General features: G+C 45.9%; 1 protein-coding gene across 2 annotated transcripts in view; it reads right to left on the reverse strand.

The window, feature by feature from the left end:
• GLT1D1 (glycosyltransferase 1 domain containing 1) overlaps positions 1-18,891 on the reverse strand; it is a 59,684-nt gene that overhangs the window by 25,426 nt on the left and 15,367 nt on the right. For both annotated transcript variants that reach the window (XM_081893434.1, XM_081893433.1), the window contains one exon: positions 640-735. In XM_081893434.1, coding sequence (XP_081749560.1) covers positions 640-735 — 96 coding nt within the window. The remainder of the gene's footprint in view (positions 1-639; positions 736-18,891) is intronic.

Genomic DNA, 18,891 nt, shown 5'->3' on the forward strand with positions numbered 1-18,891 from the left:
TCGGGTTACATAAGCTTCAGGTTACATACACTTCAGGTTACAGACTCCGCTAACCCAGAAATAATACCTCGGGTTAAGAACTTTGCAGCAGGAGGCCCCATTAGCTAAAGTGGTGCTTCAGGTTAAGAACAGTTTCAAGTTAAGAACGGACCTCCGGAATGAATTAAGTACGTACTTAACCTGAGGTACCACTGTATTGGACAAACAGGCCAAACCCTACGCCAAAGGATAAATGGACATAAATCTGACATCAGGAATCACAAGACAGAGAAACACGAAAGCTTATACCAGAACAAACTTAGTTGGTCTATAAGGTGCTACTGCACAATTTTTTATTTTTTATTTATTTATTTCGGCTGCGTCAGATCAACGCAGCTACCTACCTGAATTTATTTTTTAGTTGTTGCTTTGTTAACACGGTTTAACAGAGTGCCATCGTTTCACGGACAATTTGTTAATGATTCTAAATGTTTTGTGCTGTGTCTGTGATGTTCTATTACGTTCCATCATGCTATCATTATTTATCGTTTGTAAGCCTCTTTGGGATCCCTTGAAATGAACAGAATCACAGAAACATAATGAATCAAAACCAATCCTGCATTTGCTACAAAGCGAAAAATAACGAAAGGGGGTACCAACCTGAAAAAGCATCCACTAAATAAAGAGGATCCTTGACTCTTCGCAGACCACATATCAAGAGGAAGAGGCGCAGACTGCTGCTGTCCTGGAGAATCCCTGTATTAATAATAATAATAATAATAATAATAATAATAATAATAATAATAATAATAAAGAATGTCAAGAAAGCTTAAACATGCCTGGAAATGTGAAATACAAAAATCAGGAAATTTCAGTGTATCTGTTTCAGTGTATCTGAAGAAGTGTGCATGCACATGAAAGCTCATACCAAGAACTGACTTAGTTGGTCTTTAAGGTGCTACTGGAAGGAATTTCTTTTGTTTTGACTATGGCAGACCAACACGGCTACCTATCTGTAACTAAAAATCAGGAAAGTTATGGTTCCACCCTTCCTCTTAGCTTTCCCACCATCCTTGGACTTGGATAGTGAGCTCCCAATGACATCCTAATCCTGTCGAATCAGACATGGGGCCTTGAAGTCACCACAGCCAGTTCCTCAAGGACACAGGGCCAACTGATGCATAGACAAAGCCTTGGGTAGCCCCAGTGCTTGCCTGAGACAAGTCTCAGCCAGTAGGGCCCACTGGGACTGCCCAGCCTCCAGACATGCTTAGAGAGACTTGTCTGGACTTTGATGACCTGCTCCCAGAGCTGACTTGACCTACTTTGCTACCTCAACTCCTCTGCTGAAGAAGAGTTTGGATTTGATATCCTGCTTTATCACTACCCGAAGGAGTCTCAAAGTGGCTAACATTCTCCTTTCCCTTCCTCCCCCAAACACTCTGTGAGGTGAGTGAGGCTGAGAGACTTAAGAGAAGTGTGACTAGCCTAAGGTCACCCAGCAGCTGCATGTGGAGGAGCGGAGACGCGAACCCGGTTCACCAGGTTACGAGTCTACCGCTCTTAACCACCACACCACACTGGCTCTGCAGGACAGGACAAAGAGCCGGCAGAACAGGACAAAGATGACACCACAGGTTGGGCCATCAACCTTTGTAGGGCCAGCAGGCACATGTGGGATTTTGCAGAAGTGCTGTGGGTGCCAGTCACAAAATGGCTGTCAAAGGGGTCTTTGTGGTATTGCACCAAATGGCCACATCTAAAAGAGCAGGGAGGAGCATAAAGTGGTGTAGATTTTATCCCCAATTAATGAAGGGGGCGGGGAGGAGGAAGGCAATTAAATCAGCCACTGCCATGCTCACTTATGGAAAAAAGCTCTTTCTGCCTCTCTTCTGCTCTGAATGGTAAGGAGAGCAAGTGTCTGATCCAAGGCTTCCACTGGTGAGCCAATGCAAGCAGAAACCGAGCAGCATAGATTTCTGAGGGCGCATTTACAGAGACCTTTCATGGACCTTCCATGGAGAGAACTGGTGCCCATGTGTGAAAGGTTGGCAACCCCTACAATATGTGCTTTATGGGTGTGTGTCCAGAGATAATGAGAGCTTTCACATCCTGAAAATGAGAACAGCTCTGAAAATTAAAAACACCCCTCTCCGAATCCTTCACCACTGCCTGCCAATCAGCTCCCTCAACACTACACCTGAGATTTCAGTTGTTAACATGAGAGGGAAATCTACTGAAGATAGCAATCTATGCTCTTTGTCGTGCTTCAAATGCATTCTTTTTTAAAAAATAATAATAATAGTAATAATCTGCCAAGGGAAGTTTTTCAAAGTGCCACTCGAGTCAATGTCAGTTCAGTTGAGGTATGAAATTCAAAAAATAAAACCACACACACACCCCATCATGTTTAAAGATGAAAGAAGGGACAGAACAGAAAGGGAATGGCAAAGTCTGAGATGAGGCAGCTTGAGAAGGCAACAGTTGAGATAGAAGCGGGGTTGGAATGAGCTTCAGAGTGTCATGGTCCGATTCACAGGTGATCAAAGTCCCGGCTGGGGACGTTGGGACCGGGGGCAAGATGGCAGGGTGGGAGAAGGAATGGGAGTCAGGAAGCCAAGGGTCTGAGGGTCAGGAAACAAGGAGTTACATGAATGTTAGAAGGATGTTGGAATGAAGTTATGTGGCTTTAGTAGAAATGTTATAAAGGATTAAGTAAAAATAGATTGTTAATTGGTGAAAGGAGGAAAGGTAAAGTTAGATTATATCAAGATAAATTATAGGACAAAAACTGGGAAAGATGGAAAGGATTTGCTGAAATAGCTAACCGAACTACAACACAAAAAAGGGAGGTGTGAGGAGGTCAAGGAAACAAGCAAATGAAAGATAAGTTATGGGAATATTTCTTGTGTTTTTAATTGTTTCTATTTTTCTGTTTTTTTTCTCTTTTCTTATTGTGATGTGTTGTTTTGTTTTTGTTTAATTTGGTGTTTTCTCTTTTTTCTTTCTGTAACCCGTAAAACTCTAATAAATATTATTTTTTTAAAAAATAAAGGAAACTAGGAGTCACAAAGTCAGGGGTCCGAGGATCAAGAAGCAAGGAGTCAAGGAACCAAACACAGCAAGGCAGTGAAGGGGTTCTGTGGCAAAGAGCCAAAGAGAAACTGCTGACCTTATATCCCTTCCCGGCTCTTGCCACCAGGTGCTGTGGGTTACCAATCGGCCTCACCTGTGTGGCCGCGTCTTGCCTCTTCAGAACAAACTTAGGAAGGCCCCAGTCCTGCAGAGTCCTATTGGTCACAGGGCCTGGCTCCTGCACGCACACCTGACACAGAGTTAGGGAATGTAAGAAGAGCCCTGCTGGATCCGGCCAATGGCCCATCTAGTCCAGCATCCTGTTCTCACAGTGGCCAACCAGAGGACCATGCCAAGCCCACAAGCAGGACCTGAGCACAGCAGAATCCTTCCCACCTCCGATTTCCAGCAACTGGCATTCAGAGGCCTACTATCTCTGAGGTACCGCCTAGCCTTTGCGGCTAGTAGCCATATAAAGCCAGTTTCTTTATAAGGCTGAGCCAGACCATTGGTCCATCAAGCCCGGAACTGTCCGTGCTGATAGACAGCAGCTCTCCTGGGTAGGGGACATTCCAAGCCCTGTGCAGGGGACTGCATGCAAAGCAGACGATCTAGCCCTGAGCTATGGGCTTTCCTCCGCTGTTCATTACAGGGGTGCAACTGCCAGGTCATCTCTGGTTGCATGTGGGGGTAATGGGTGGGGCACACTGCACGGCACTGTTCAGTGCTTCTTTTTCTAAAAAAAGATTGAGGTTGAATCTTGACAAGACAGAAGTACTGTTTTGGGGGGACAGGAGGCGGGCAGGTGTGGAGGACTCTCTGGTACTGAATGGGGTAACTGTGCCCCTGAAGGACCAGGTGCGCAGCCTGGGAGTCATTTTGGACTCACAGCTGTCCATGGAAGCACAGGTCAAATCTGTGTCCAGGGCAGCTGTTTACCAGCTCCATCTGGTACGTAGGCTGAGACCCTATCTGCCTGCAGACTGTCTCGCCAGAGTGGTACATGCTCTGGTTATCTCCCACTTGGACTACTGCAATGTGCTCTATGTGGAGCTACCTTTGAAGGTGACCCGCAAACTGCAATTAATCCAGAATGCGACAGCCAGACTGGTGACTGGGAGGAGCTGCCGAGACCACATAACACCAGTCTTGAAAGACCTACATTGGCTCCCAGTACATTTCCAGGAACAATTCAAAGTGTTGGTGCTGACCTTTAAAGCCCTAAACGGCTTCGGCCCATTATACCTGAAGGAGCATCTCCACCCCCATCATTCTGCCCGGATACTGAGGTCCAGCCCTGAGGGCCTTCTGGTGGTTCCCTCACTGCGAGAAGCTAAGTTACAAGGAACCAGACAAAGGGCCTTCTCGGTAGTGGCACCTGCCCTGTGGAACGCCCTCCCACCAGATGTCAAAGAGAACAACTACCAGACTTTTAGAAGACATCTGAAGGCAGCCCTGTTTAGGGAAGCTTTTAATGTTTGATGCATTACTGTATTTTAATATTTTGTTGGAAGCCGCCCAGAGTGGCTGGGGAAGCCCAGCAAGATGGGTGGGGTATAAATGATATATTATATTATTATTATTAAAAAATGTTTAGGGGTACTCTCATGTTTCTACTCATATGGAAATACTGCCCCTCAATGAGGCCAAACTTAGATTCACAAAATGTTTAGGGGTATGCATACCCCCGGGGGGAAAAGCACTGGCGCTGTTCCACTGTCTCCCTCATACTTTCTCCTTGCCTTGGCAGGAATGCTACAGATCATTCTGTGAGGAACCTGTGGCATTCCAGATGTTGCTGTGCTCTGATTCCCATCAGACTCCTGCCTGCATGGCTAATGGTCAGGGATGATGGGAGTTGTAGTACATCAGCATCTGGAGGCTTCCTCCTGCTGAGATAAACGGGGGAAGCTCTCTCCCCCCCGATCATCTCTCTCCCATTGCATCATTTTCTCCCTGTGTTGTCCTAAAAAAAAAAGACAACCCAGCAAATAACTCTCTGCCAGTAAGTTTCCTGCCTCTTAATTTCCTAAAACCTTTGTGATCTTTTTCAAAACAGCCGTGAAACGCAGGAATATCAACCACCCCGAGCTACTGAAGTAGTTCCCGAAAGCTCGTTTCCCTAAATGTCACCAGGGATTGGTAGCACGTTCCAGCAATATCGCTTTTGAAAATTAAAAATCAAGCCGGGGATTTTAAAATGCTTTCATCTTCACAACATTTCCGTTTGGCTTCCATCTGAATAGGCCGGCTCCATCATGTAAGCTCCAGACAACCGAAAAGGTGATTTTAAAGGAGGTAATTTGTTTCACATTTTAATTTTCTTGTTTGAGGGTATATATCCACACACACACACACACACACACACACACACAATCTCTGAGTCCAAACACAATTACAAAATGTTTGACTAAACAGCAAAAAAGAAATAAAAAGGTAATCAAAATATTTCTAAAGCTCAAAACTGCATTTCTTTTATAAGAAAGGAGAACAGCTATTCTTAATGGCAGTTCAATATTTTAAAAATACTAACACAGTCTCCAAATTGGTTTATTTATTTCTTTTGCTATCCTCCCTTTAAACAAGAGGTACCTCATTTCGCTCACAGCAGATAAATTCCTTAATTTTTAATAACCATTCTTTCAATACTGACACTTCCCCTCAGTATTTTAGCACAGACCACTCTAGCATCTATTAACATAAGAAAACTCCCTTCTCTTTCTTTTAACTAGCAACCATTTTAAAGTTTCTTCTTCTTCTTTCAGTTCTTTGCCTCATGAGATGGCAAAGAACTGGTGGGTTTTTTACCCCAGAATAGCCACCACAGGTGTTAAGGCCTCTGAACAGAAGCACCAAGAAGCAAAGAGCCGCTGCAATAGGGAGGTAGACAGGCTTCCCCACATCTCAGAAGCACTGTAGCTTATCGCAATATACCTTCAAAACATGTTGGTCACATTCACAGAAACTTAGCCTTAGGAAAAAAGAGAGACTTTTAGGAAGACTGTTTTCTGCTCTCAGTTTATATTCCATGCCATTCCTGTGCAACTGGTGGACGGCGGGATGGGTGTAGCTCAGCTTCTACAAAACCAGAATAGGTGGAGTTTTGAATGAACATCTGGAACAGATCTAATCCCGAGCTGCATCTACCTTAATGGTTTCTACCTGAAAAGCTGGGACGTGGGTGGCGCTGTGGGTTAAACCACAGAGCCTAGGGCTTGCCAATCAGAAGGTCGGCGGTTAAAATCTCTGTGACAGGGTGAGCTCCTGCTGTTCGGTCCCAGCTCCTGCCAACCTAGCAGTTCGAAAGCACGTCAAAGTGCAAGTAGATGAATAGATACCGCTCCGGCGGGAAGGTAAACGGCGTTTCCGTGCGCTGCTCTGGTTCGCCAGAAGCGGCTTAGTCATGCTGGCCACATGACCCAGAAGCTGTACGCCGGCTCCCTCGGCCAGTAAAGCGAGATGAGCGCCGCAACCCCAGAGTTGTCCGCGACTGGACCTAATGGTCAGGGGCCCCTTTACCTTTACCTGAAAAGCTAACTTCCAAGTTAACCTCCCTTGCAGCCCTGACATTCACGGATCATTCTCCTCTGTCCGCCCTGGCAGCACGACTGCAACGAAAGCAAGCGCTCTGCTTGTGATGACAAAGTCCTCCACGACACTTGAGGCTCATCTCGCACCTTCCTGCATTTGGGCCCTGCTGTGAGTCGCGATCCAAATTTGCAGGTGCGAAATTGCTCAAGAAAGGAAGGGTCAGCCCATGTCTATCACCAAAGCGCCCTGCTTGAAATTTTAATTATACGTATGTTATAGGCATTCGGCTTGGACAGAGACTCCGCTGGGCTCCATGCACATTGAATTCATCCGGACTGTCAACAGCATTAACCCCTGCACATCTGCAGGCTTATCGCTGTTTAAGATTCTGGGGTGTAGTCAAGCTCCACTATACAGGTGTATGCAGTGCCGAATTTACATATAAGCCAAACAAGCTATAGCTTAGGGCCCCACTCTTTTGGGGCCCCCCAAAAAATGTAAAGAATTTTTTTCCAATAATTACTTTGATAAAAATACATATTTTGTTACATACAAATGGCTTTAGATAACTATTAGGTCCCTAAATGGGACGCGGGTGGCACTGTGGGTTAAACCACAGAGCCTAGGACTTGCCGATCAGGTCACGGTTCGAATCCCTGCGACGGGGTGAGCTCCCAGCTCCTGCCAACCTAGCAGTTCGAAAGCATGCCAAAAAGTGCAAGTAGATAAATAGGTACCGCTCTGGTGGGAAGGTAAATGGTGTTTCCGTGCACTGCTCTGGTTAGCCAGAAGTGGCTTAGTCATGCTGGCCACATGACCCGGAAGCTGTACACCGGCTCCCTCGGCCAATAAAGCGAGATGAGCGCCACAACCCCAGAGTCAGCCACGACTGTACCTAATGGTCAGGGGTCCCTTTACCTTAGGTCCATAAATTACCATATAGCATATATTCAACACAAAAAACAGTGACAATTTGCTGTTGACAAAGGACAGCTGGACATATAAAGGGCCCCATTACCTTCAGTAGCTTAGGGCCTCATCAAACCTAAATCTGGCCCTGGCTGTTCGCACGATCGACCCACACGTAACCACATGTATGCATGGCGCCAGAAATGGCAAGAGATAGCTGGAGAATGCCCATGGCTCATGAAAAGACCCTCCCTGGAGCCCAAAGTGGATATCTTCTTTTCTTCATCTTTTCTGTCTCTCTAGTTCTTGATTTTTCTTTCTCGTTTTGGTTTTCCATTATTCTTTTGTCTTTAGACAGGTTTGGTTTTTAACGTAGAAAACCTTCAACTTTTATGTTGAAAACATTCAATGAAAATTAGCTAGAAAAAGGTGGGTTTTAAAAATGCAACAAACAAACAAATTATTCTGTTCCTAGCAAGTGCTTCCCCTTGAAGCCCCGCCCCCCAAGCTATTTTGACAACCACCTGGGCTAATCTTACCAAAACTGGTCTGAAAAGGCTCATATAACTTTCCCCTGCGTACACATATATATGTGTGTGTGTAGAAAAGGACAACCAAAATGCTAGAGGGGCTGGAATAACTCCCCCTATGAGGAAAGGTTACAGCATTTGGGGCTTTTTAGTTTTTGGGGGGAAGGGAATTAAGGGGGGCATTAATAGTAAGAAACACATTTATGGAGCCCTTCAAGGCATAAAGCCATCCAAGTGGTATACAGAGCCAAAAAAGAAAGCACAGAATAATGCTCTAAGACAGGTATAGGCAAACTCCAGCCCTCCAGATGTTTGGGACTACAATTCCCATCATCCTTAGCTAACAGGGCCAGTGGTCAGGGATGATGGGAATTGTAGTCCCAATTTAATACAACAAGAAAATTAATTAAGAAAATTAATACAACAAAAGTTTTTTTAAAAACCATACATACATAGAGACTTTAAAAGCAAAGAAAGCATTTCATCAAATATAAAACTGATCTTCCACAAATAAGTGGGTTACACCCCAGGGAAAGTTTTCTTAAACAAAGAATAAAAATGTGCTCAGTAGGTGCATGCCAGATATTGATTAGTCACTGATTTCAGAGAGCTGGATCTGCAACACTAAAAGCCCAGTTTCTACTACAGTGGTACCTTGGGTTAAGAACTTAATTTGTTCTAGAGGTCTGTTCTTAACCTGAAACTGATCTTAATCTAAAGTACCACTTTAGCTAATGGGGCCTCCCACTGCCGCAAGTGCCGCCGCCAAGCAATTTCTGTTCTCAGCCTTAATCAAAGTTCTTAACCCAAGGTACTATTTCTGGGTTAGCGGAGTCTGTAACCTGAAGCGTCTGTAACCCAAGGTACCACTGTACAGGCTAAGCATGCCTCTGAGGGTAATGGTACAATCTGCCTAAAGGAGTGCCCATCGCTGTGGTCTAAATCACTGAGCCTCTTGGACTTGCCAATCGGAAGGTCGGTGGTTCGAATCCCAGTGACGGGATTCCCAGTGCTCGGTCCCAGCTCTTGCCAACCTAGCAGTTCGAAAGCACGCCAGTGCAAGTAGATAAAAAGGTATCGCTGCAGCGGGAAGGTAAATGGCGTTTCCGTGCCCTCTGGCTTTCGTCACGGTGTTCTGTTGCGCCAGAGGTGCTTTAGTCCTGCTGGCCACATGACCCAGAAAGCTGTCTGCAGACAAACACCAGCTCCCTTGGCCTGAAAGCGAAATGAGCGCCACAACTCCATAGTTGCCTTTGACTGGACTGAACAGTCCAAGGGTTCTTTACCTTTACCTTTTGCTTTGCTTGCCGCACTAAAGCTGTACCCACCTCACTCTTTCAAAGCAAAGACTTTGGGTCATGTCACCCATTGCTTAGCCATGCTTACCACCTGATGGCATATCACCCACTGTGCTTTTTAACCCTTGTGTTGTCTATACACAGTACAGTGCTACCTCGGGTTAAGTACTTAATTCGTTCTGGAGGTCCGTACTTAACCTGAAACTGTTCTTAACCTGAAGCACCACTTTAGCTGGTGGGGCTGCCGTGCTGCCAAAGCACGATTTCTGTTCTTATCCTGAAGCAAAGTTATTAACCTGAAGCACTATTTCTGGGTTAGCAAAGTCTGTAATCTGAAGCGTATGTAACCTGAAGTGTATGTCACCCGAGGTACCGCTGTACAGATGAAATATTTTGACAGAAATCGGGATCACAGTTCAAGTTCTTTATCCAGCAAGAGCCAGGACAGAGAGTCCTAAAGGGTAGATATGAGAGTTGTGGAGGTGTACATGTAACAAAAGTTCACCACACCTGCATTGCAGGAAGTGGAGAGGAACTTGATGCAGACATATCATTTCCAGAGGCAGCCCTGAATCTCTGATCACGTATCCCAACTGTAGAATTTGTGTTGCTTTCTTAGTCTGAATTAAGACATGCAGTATTTGTATGGCTTACTCTGTTCCCGCTGAAAAAGCAGACTTTTCCTTTTCCTGCATGTAATCCTCCTCCAAGCTTTGCAAACACAATCAAAATAGTGTATCAAGAATAATTCCTATAGGACTGCTGAAATAACACTTTTTACTCTTTTTTTTTTTTTAACTGAAAGTACGGTGCAGAACAGAAGCGCCCCTTTTAAAAAGGGCTTTGGAGCAGCACTCTCTTAATGCCATCCCTGCATGCATGCCAAATAATTTTTTTTTTTAAAAAAAGAGAAAAAGTCTGTTTGAGAAATCACAGATAAAACTCTTACAAAACACTCCTTACAGATCGTTAATCTGACTGCGGGCCCTACAGGCTTCCATGCAACTTAGCGATATCAAAGAGAAACTCGCTGCAAGTAAATGGAACTGCTGGGGAGAGATTTATCTTATCTTAAGATAAATCCCATATATATGTGGGTTTTCTTCCTCTCTCTCTCCCTGTCGGCTCAAAGAAAAGAAAATACAAGATGTTTTGTCCCATTTGAGGTTTTACACAGCGGCTTGCCTTACCATACTCCCGATAAGAGAACATACAAGGTTTCTTAAAAACCAAGAGACGTACCCAGCTGCCTAAACAATCGACCCAGGAAGTGGCTGCTGGAGAAAACAGTGGTTTGAGAGCCCTAGCTTCTCTCTGTGTACAGGCAATGACCCAGAATAAGGCAGAACAGTGTGAATGTGTGAGTGCAGGACAGGGTGTGCTTATATGTGCTCCTCTGATGTATGCAGGAGGAAGGAAGCCCCCGTGTGAAATGGTTGCCGCCTGTAGTGGAAGATTTGTGCATTAGTGACAAATACCAGATGGTAGGGGAGATCAACCCATCACCTTCAACTGGGTTTTCTGAAGCTCATTGGGCATCTTGGCGCATGAAGAAAAAGAATAGGAAGTTGGTGGATTCTGCCCGAGAACCTGCAGAGCTGCTGACACTTACAGCAGCAATACTGCGATGGATTGACCAGTCGGTAGGCCTTGGGGTAAAATTCCAGTAGAAGTTCTGAACGTGATCAGGAATGCTGGCCATGCAGGGTTCTTTATCAGTCAGAGAGTCCACACTTGTACAGATTTAGAGGCACTTAAGAACATTGGGACACGGGTGATGCTATGGTCTAAACCACTGAGCCTCTTGGGAGTGCTGATCAGAAGGTCAACGGTTCGAATCCCTGCGGCGGGGTGAGCTCCCAGCTCCTGCCAACCTAGCAGTTTGAAAGCACGCCAAAAAGTGCAAGTAGATAAATACGTACTGCTCCGGCGGGAAGGTAAACGGCATTTCCGTGCGCTGCTCTGGTTTCGCCAGAAGCGGCTTAGTCATGCTGCTACATGACCCGGAAAAACTGTTTGAGGACAAAAGCCAGCTTCCTAGGCCTGTAAAGCGAGATGAGCACAGCAACCCCAGAGTTGTCTGCAACTGGACTTAACTGTCAGGGGTCCTTTACCTTTACGAAAATCAGAATAGGCTGCTGGATCAGGCCAACGGTCCATCTAGTGCAGCAACCCGTTCTCCCCTCCTGCAATTTCCAGCAACTGACATTTGGGAACTTACATCCAGCTGTGGAGGTAAAGCAGAGCCATCGTGGCCATTGATAGCCCTCTCCTTCTCCATAACTTTGTCTAATCCTCTTCTGAAGCCACCTAGGCTGGTGGCCATCACTGCCTCATGGGGGAGCGAGATCCAGAGTTGTCCATGAGCTGCATGAAGAAGTCATTTCTTTTCTCTGTCCTGAACCTTCCAACATTCAGCTTAATTGATGTCCACAAGTTCTAGTCTTATGTCCACTTTCTCCATGCCATTCATAATTAAATAAAGACTGTTGGTGGCCAACTCCAAGGCTCCTCCTTGCACTTCTTAAAGAACTGCATAGGTAAACTTAACTTGGACCAAACAGCCTTTCAGAGATGTATCTGCTATGTCACAGGTCTTCAACACAGGTTAGGACCAACCAAGGGGTTGCAAGGCCATCCCAGGTAGGTTGCGGCAAGCGGTTGCTGCCACACTGGACTTTCTGAATCGCCATCTCAGGATTAGCAATGTACCTTGTTAGTACCATTAAGTATAAATCAAAAGTGAGCATGTAAAAGTGGATCCCATGGTGCACATTGGGAGCCAGAGGTGGGTCTCGAGTCTGGACCAGTTGAAGACCTGTGTCCTATGTAACGTAAGATACATGCCGCAGCAGCTTTTGGGGGTTACTGTAGGTTTGAATAGGGAACCTGTGTTCCTCAATGCAACAACCATAATCACTGACCAGTGGCTGTGCTACCCGGGTCTTCTGGGAGTTGGGAGTCCAGCAACATACCCATCTTCTTGCTCAAGAAATAAATCTCTCCCGTTTTAGTTCATTCTTTTCAGCAGTGTTCCAAAACCATGTTGATTTTCTAAAGGAAGCCATCCCAGGTCTGATGCATCCCAAGCTTTCCTTGTCTGGGTTTTCTCTTCTTCAGAAGCTGTACAACTCTTGAACCTGATGGCAGGGGTTACATCACCTCTCTGTTCCTGTGTTCTGTTCCCTTTGAACCACCCTGAGCCTTTCATTCCTCCTTAAAGAAACAGGCCCTTTCATCTCCCTTCTAATATTTCAAAGTGTTCACTGAACATCTACAAAAGTGAGAGGAGGGCACCTTGCTGAGAATTCTACCTTGGACCATGTCGGTTGTTTTATGTTCTGGTGTTTTCAACTCCAAAAGACTCCCCACCCCCAGCAGTACCAAAATAAGCTTTTTGATCAATTTCTCATAAGGTTTCCCACCACTTCTAAAACTTAGGTCCTTCCATTACATGGTTGGGAAAAGTCATACTTGTGGCAGATTGCTGTGACCATTTTAGGTGCTGCAAACTGGGACTTCTTGAGAGGTTTGACACACTTATGAAGGAAAGAACGTAAGAAAAGCTGGCGAATCAGGCCAGTGTCCCATCTAGTCCAGCATCCTCATCTTAACAGTGGGCTGGAACATAAAACATACTTAAGAAGACTGAAAACACATCAAAGCACACACATTTTCCCCAACAATCAAGATCTTTAAAGTTTAAAGGCCCAAAGAGCCTTCAACAGGTTGTTGTTGTTTTTTAAGGAGAATGAACTTGAAGACAAACAAAGGATCGTTCCAGGTTCTACGTCCAAATGAACTTAATTCATGGCAATAACAGGAGCTGCTTTCGGGTGACGTTCAGAGATTGCTGAACTAATTCAGTGAACTTCATTTAAACTGAACTAATACATTCCAGCACCAACTACATTGTCGCCATGCAGAAGTCTAAGGTGCCTATACCTGCATGCAAAGCCCTGCCTCTCTCCATCCCTCACCCAGGTGAGCAAGAGGCACTACAGCAGTGGAGCCGTGGCCTGAGATGAGTCTCCAGGACTTGAAAGAAAAACATGGAGGGCTGAACTGAGCTCCTGGGCCCCAGGTTGCCCACTCCTGGGTCTACACTGACTACCAATGTCTCTCCAGGGTTTCAGACATGGAGAATGTTCCAATGCTACCTGGAGATGCCTGGTATGAAAGCAGCTGCTCTACTGCCAGGAAACAAAAAAGCCACGTGAATCTGATGATCATGCATTTCATCTGTAAGTAATTTAGAAGGCCCACATGCCCTCAGACATCTCTGTGTCTATTTTTGCTGTATGCGGTGCCACTGGAAGTAATATATGCACATTTGGGATCTCCCCACCCCCACAAACCCCTGTACCCTTTTCTCCATTCTTCTGTTGCCGGTTCCTTTAATCACACAAAACAGCCAGATTCGGGAGCCAATCATCATCCAGGCAGAGCTCCCCAGAGACAAATCATCCAGCTTCTGAAAATTATCCATTTTTATTCTTTTCGTTCCCAGACACGCGCTATGATTTACTGGGAACAAAATAACCTCACAATGCTCAATTTAAGAATTGGACACTGCTTCTGAATAATGACACACATTTGCCGCCGTGATAAAGCAATTGAGCACTCGCAGTTCATTCGTAATGGAAAGGAGGCTGCACACTCTGTGAGCCGGGATTGATGAGTGGGCTGCTAAAATGTTTTTCCTTTAAACTTCCCCAGAGTGAAATACTGAAAATCGCCCTCGCAACCCTAGCCAATCCTCTGCTGATGGCAAGAGAATCCTTTGCTAGTTCGTTGTCGTTTCGGGTGAGGAGGCTTTACTGAAATAAACCAGTATTTCAGACTTCATTTTGTGAGCTGCCGTTTATGCTCCGCTGTTTTTCCATGACGAAACTCCTCAGTAGTTTCGCATTGACACCGACCAGATCTAGGAGGTTGCACCATTCCTGTCCACCCGGCCACACCCTGGGGAACTATGACCCAACGCCTGAATTATCGCATCTGACCTGATAAAATTCTGTGTGCTTGAGCCCAACGTAAAGGATAAACAACAACAAAAACCACGTAGGACCACTACACTGTGGTATGGAAACTTGTTAATCAACAAGGTGGAGCAAGCTCTGGAAGGGAGGACAAGAGCCAATGACTTCAAGGTACAAGAAAGGCGATTCAACTAAATACCAGGAAGAACTTTCTGAAAGTAAGAGCTGTTCGATAGTGGAATGGACTCCCTTGGGAGTTGGTGGACTTCATTCATTGGGTTTTTTTAAGCAGAGGTTGGATGGCCACCAGTCTTGGATGCTTTAGTTGAGATTCCTGCATTGGACTAGATGACCCTTGGGGTTCACAAGTATAAAAGCCATTGACACAAGCATCATGAGATAAATCATCCAAATTAAAAGGCACTATAAAAGAATCTCATTAAAATAACAAGGTAATTAAAGCAGGAGGGTTGGGGGAGAGATTAAAGGAATGGTCATCCCTTTGGCCATGCTGGCTGGGGGGGTCATGGGAGTTGGAGTCCTACAACATCTGGAGGTCCCCATTTCTGCCCTAAACAATTTAGATGCACATTATACAAGCACTGTGCTCAGCTATGAAATTTATTATTTTTATAGGGCTTAGTTTTATTGGAATAAAATGTTTTGGCTTTAATGTTTTATGTATGTACATTAGATGCCTCGGGAGGGCTTCAGGGAAGCAGAGAAATTTGGGAGGGAAATATGATTACTTTAATAAAAAGATGCTGCCAACTTGTCAAAGCTAAGTTAGTTAGTGCCTGGATTGTGCCTTAATATAATTTCCGCTCCAGAAGCAAGAGAAGAGCTGTAGCTCAGAGAGAGTGTTTGCTTAGTATGAAGAAGGACCTGGGTTTAATCTCCAGGTAGCACTGAGAAAAATTCCTGCCTGGAACCCTGGAGAACCTATGCTAGTCCACAGTAGATCAGGGCTGAGGAACCTGTGGCCTTCCAACTATTGTTCGATTAGAACTCCTGCCATCTGTGATCATCGGCCAGGGCCCCTGGGGCAGATGGGTGTTGGAGTCCAACACCACCACTGGTGCAGAACATCCTATGCTAGATGGATCAGTGGTCTAACTCACTATAAGTTTAAGGTGCTGGTTTTGACCTTTAAAGCCCTGTGCAGCCTTGGACCCGTGTACCTACGGGACCGCCTCTCCTGATATGCCCCGCGGAGGACCTTAAGGTCCACAAATGACAACATTTTGGACCAAGTCGCAAGGTGGTTAGATTGCTCTCAACTAGGGCCAGGGCCTTTTCAGTACTGGCCCCAACTTGGTGGAATGCTCTATCACAAGAGACTAGGGCCCTGCAGGACTTGACATCTTTCCGCAGGGCCTGCAAGACAGAGCTGTTCTGCCTGGCCTTTGGTTTGGACTCAGTCTGGCCCTTATGTTTCCCTCCCCTTATGGTTTTGATTTATGGACTACTTTTAAAATGAGGCTGCATTTTAAATTGCATTTTAACCTGTATTTTAAATTGGTCCCCCCCATTATGTTTTTTACTGTGATTTTACTGAGCCCAGCTCTGGCTGGGGAGGGCGGGGTATAAATAAAATTTATGATTATTATTATTAGGGAGTGCCCCATGTTCCCATTGGGGACTCTCATATGTACCACCTCTACAGAAGAAAAGTTGGGAAATCTATGTGGCTGCACTTATACTATGGAACTCATCATTGCATGGGGAGGCTGGACTGCCCCCCCACCTCTTCCTGATGTTTCACTATATGGGAAAAGTAGGGCATATTCACTGGGGGGTGCATAGTACAGGTGGGTGTGCATAGAAGTAAATGTGGCCACTTGTACTGGGGCACACAAACAGGTAAAAAGGTAAAGGATCCCTGACAGTTAAGTCCAGTTGCGAACGACTGTGGGGTTGCGGCGCTCATCTCGCTTTACTGGCCGAGGGAGCCGACGTTTGTCCGCAGTTTTTCCGGGTCATGTGGCCAGCTTGACTAAGTCGCTTCTGGCAAAACCAGAGTTGTGCACTGAAATACCATTTACTTTCCCGCTGGAGCAGTACCTATTTATCGACTTGCATTTTGATGTGCTTTCCAACTGCTGGGTTGGCAGGAGCAGGGACCGAGCAACAGGTGCTCACCACGTCGTGGGGATTCGAACCGCGACCTTCTGATCGGCAAGTCCTAGGCTCTGTGGTTTAGACCACAGCGCCACCTGCATCCCACACAAACAGAATGTGTGCACAAATCTCCACAGCCACCCCAACATTGTGTCTACTTTCTGCCCCTACTTCTAAAGTCAGCTCAGCCTACAGAGAGTCTCATAGCATAGACTATAAATCGAGGGTAACCCACACAGAGCCTTGCAATTTTGTTGGGACTACACGCCTATTGTCCACCATCCAGGGAAGACCTGGGATAGCATGAGACTCTTAATCTCAGGGTTGTGGGTTTGAGCCCCACGTAGCATCAAAGATTCCTACGCTGCAGGGGTCAGACTAGATGACCCCCTTGGTCCCTTTGAACTCGACAATTCTATGATTCTAAGGCCTCAACTGGCCATTGTAACCAAGGCTGTTGGGAGTTCTAAGCCCAACAACATGTGGAGGGCACCATGTTGACTACTGCTGCAATAAATGACTGAAACATGGACCAAGCAAGCCCTATTGATTAATACTGACGCATACTCTCTACCCCCTCAGAAATCATTATTTCATCTAGGCCTTCTTGGAAAGGTTGCGTGGAGATTATTCAGACTAGTGAGTGAACTCCCTTCAGTTTGCAGACACATACATTTCAGGGAGGATTTTATCTATTTATGCTTTTTTTAAAAAAAACTACACCATTTCTGTTTTTTAAAGAAATCGCTGGATGAAAAGCTGGCACCAGCTCACGCTCCCTCCCTCCCTCCCGACACTATTTTCACTGTGGTTTAGAGGGAGAAAAATCAATTTCCGCCATTGCTAGTTGGAGCTGTCGCGGACTCAGAAGAGACGGCCTCTGTTTAGCTTTCAATTCAGGCTCTCTCAAAAGGAGCTTTGTTTTGCGCTACTTAAATGAAGGTTATGGACATTAATTATGAAAACTCGGGATGAAAAGAAGAAGAAGAAGGGAATTTCAACTAGGGGCCTGAAAAGATCCATTCAGAAACAAGTTTTCAATTTGTTTCGCCAATTTAGCTGGCCTACACAGGGGTAACAGCAAAGTTTAGACAAAAAAAATTCCTTCCAGTAGCACCTTAAAGACCAACTAAGTTAGTTCTTGGTATGAGCTTTCGTGTGCATGCACACTTCTTCAGAGTGTATCTATGGCAGACCAACACGGCTACTTATCTGTAACAGCAAAGTTTAGAGCCATTCGAGTCACCCAGGAACCACACGGTTTGGAGACCCTGTTTCCTGTCCAGGACTTTGCACAACCTGCTCTAACCTGTGCACTCAAGGATTCGGCACCTGTACTGGATGCAGAAGGGTAGTGGGGAACCCCCAAGGGAGGAAGAAGAAGAAGAAGAAGAAGAAGAAGAAGAAGAAGAAGAAGAAGAAGAAGAAGAATAGTAGTAGTAGTAGTAGTAGTAGTTTGGATTTGATACCCCACCTTTCACTCCCCTTCAGGAGTCTCAAAGCCGCTAACAATCTCCTTTCCCTTCCTCCCCCACAACAAACGCTCTGTGAGGTGAGTGGGGCTGAGAGACTTCAGAGAAGTGTGACTGGCCCAAGGTCACCCAGAAGCTGCATGTGGAGGAGCGGAGACGCGAACGCGGTTCACCAGATTATGAGGCCAAAGCTCTTAACCACTACACCACACTGGCTCCTCAGAAGGGGAGGAAGAGACTTAAGAGAGCTGTGGGAAGGAGGGGACCTCCAGTCCTCGCAACTGCTTTAGATACCTATTAGGTGCCTAAATGGGATGCGGGTGGTGCTGTGGTCTAAACCACAGAGCCTAGGGATTGCCGATCAGAAGGTCGGTGGCTCAAATCCCCGCGACGGGGTGAGCTCCCATTGTTCTGTCCAAGCTCCTGCCAACCTAGCAGTTCAAAAGCACATCAAAGTGCAAGTAGATAAACAGGTACCGCTCCGGCGGCAAGCTAAACAGCATTTCCGTGCGCTGCTCTGGTTCGCCAGAAGCGGCTTAGTCATGCTGGCCACATGACCCGGAAGCTGTATGCCGGCTCCCTTGGCCAATAAAGCAAGATGGAATGCCGCAACCCCAGAGTCGGCCACGACTGGACCTAATGGTCAGGGGTCCTTTTACCTTTACCTAAGGAGTCTCAAAGTGGCTAACATTCTCCTTTCCCTTCCTCCCCCACAACACTCACTCTGTGAGGTGAGTGAGGCTGAGAGACTTCTGAGAAGTGTGACTAGCCCAAGGTCACCCAGCAGCTGCATGTGGAGGAGCAGAGACGTGAACCCAGTTCCCCAGATTACGAGTCCACAGCTCTTAACCACTACACCACTGCTGGCTTCTCTCAATTGGAAGCCGCCCAGAGTGGCTGGGGAAACTAAGCCAGATGGGCGGGGTATAAATAATAAATTTATTATTATTTTTATTATTATTATTATTATTGGGAGACGGTTTGGCGTTTCTTG

This window comes from Podarcis melisellensis (assembly GCF_964234715.1).
Source record: "Podarcis melisellensis genome assembly, chromosome: 16".
Taxonomy (NCBI): Eukaryota; Metazoa; Chordata; class Lepidosauria; order Squamata; family Lacertidae; genus Podarcis; species Podarcis melisellensis.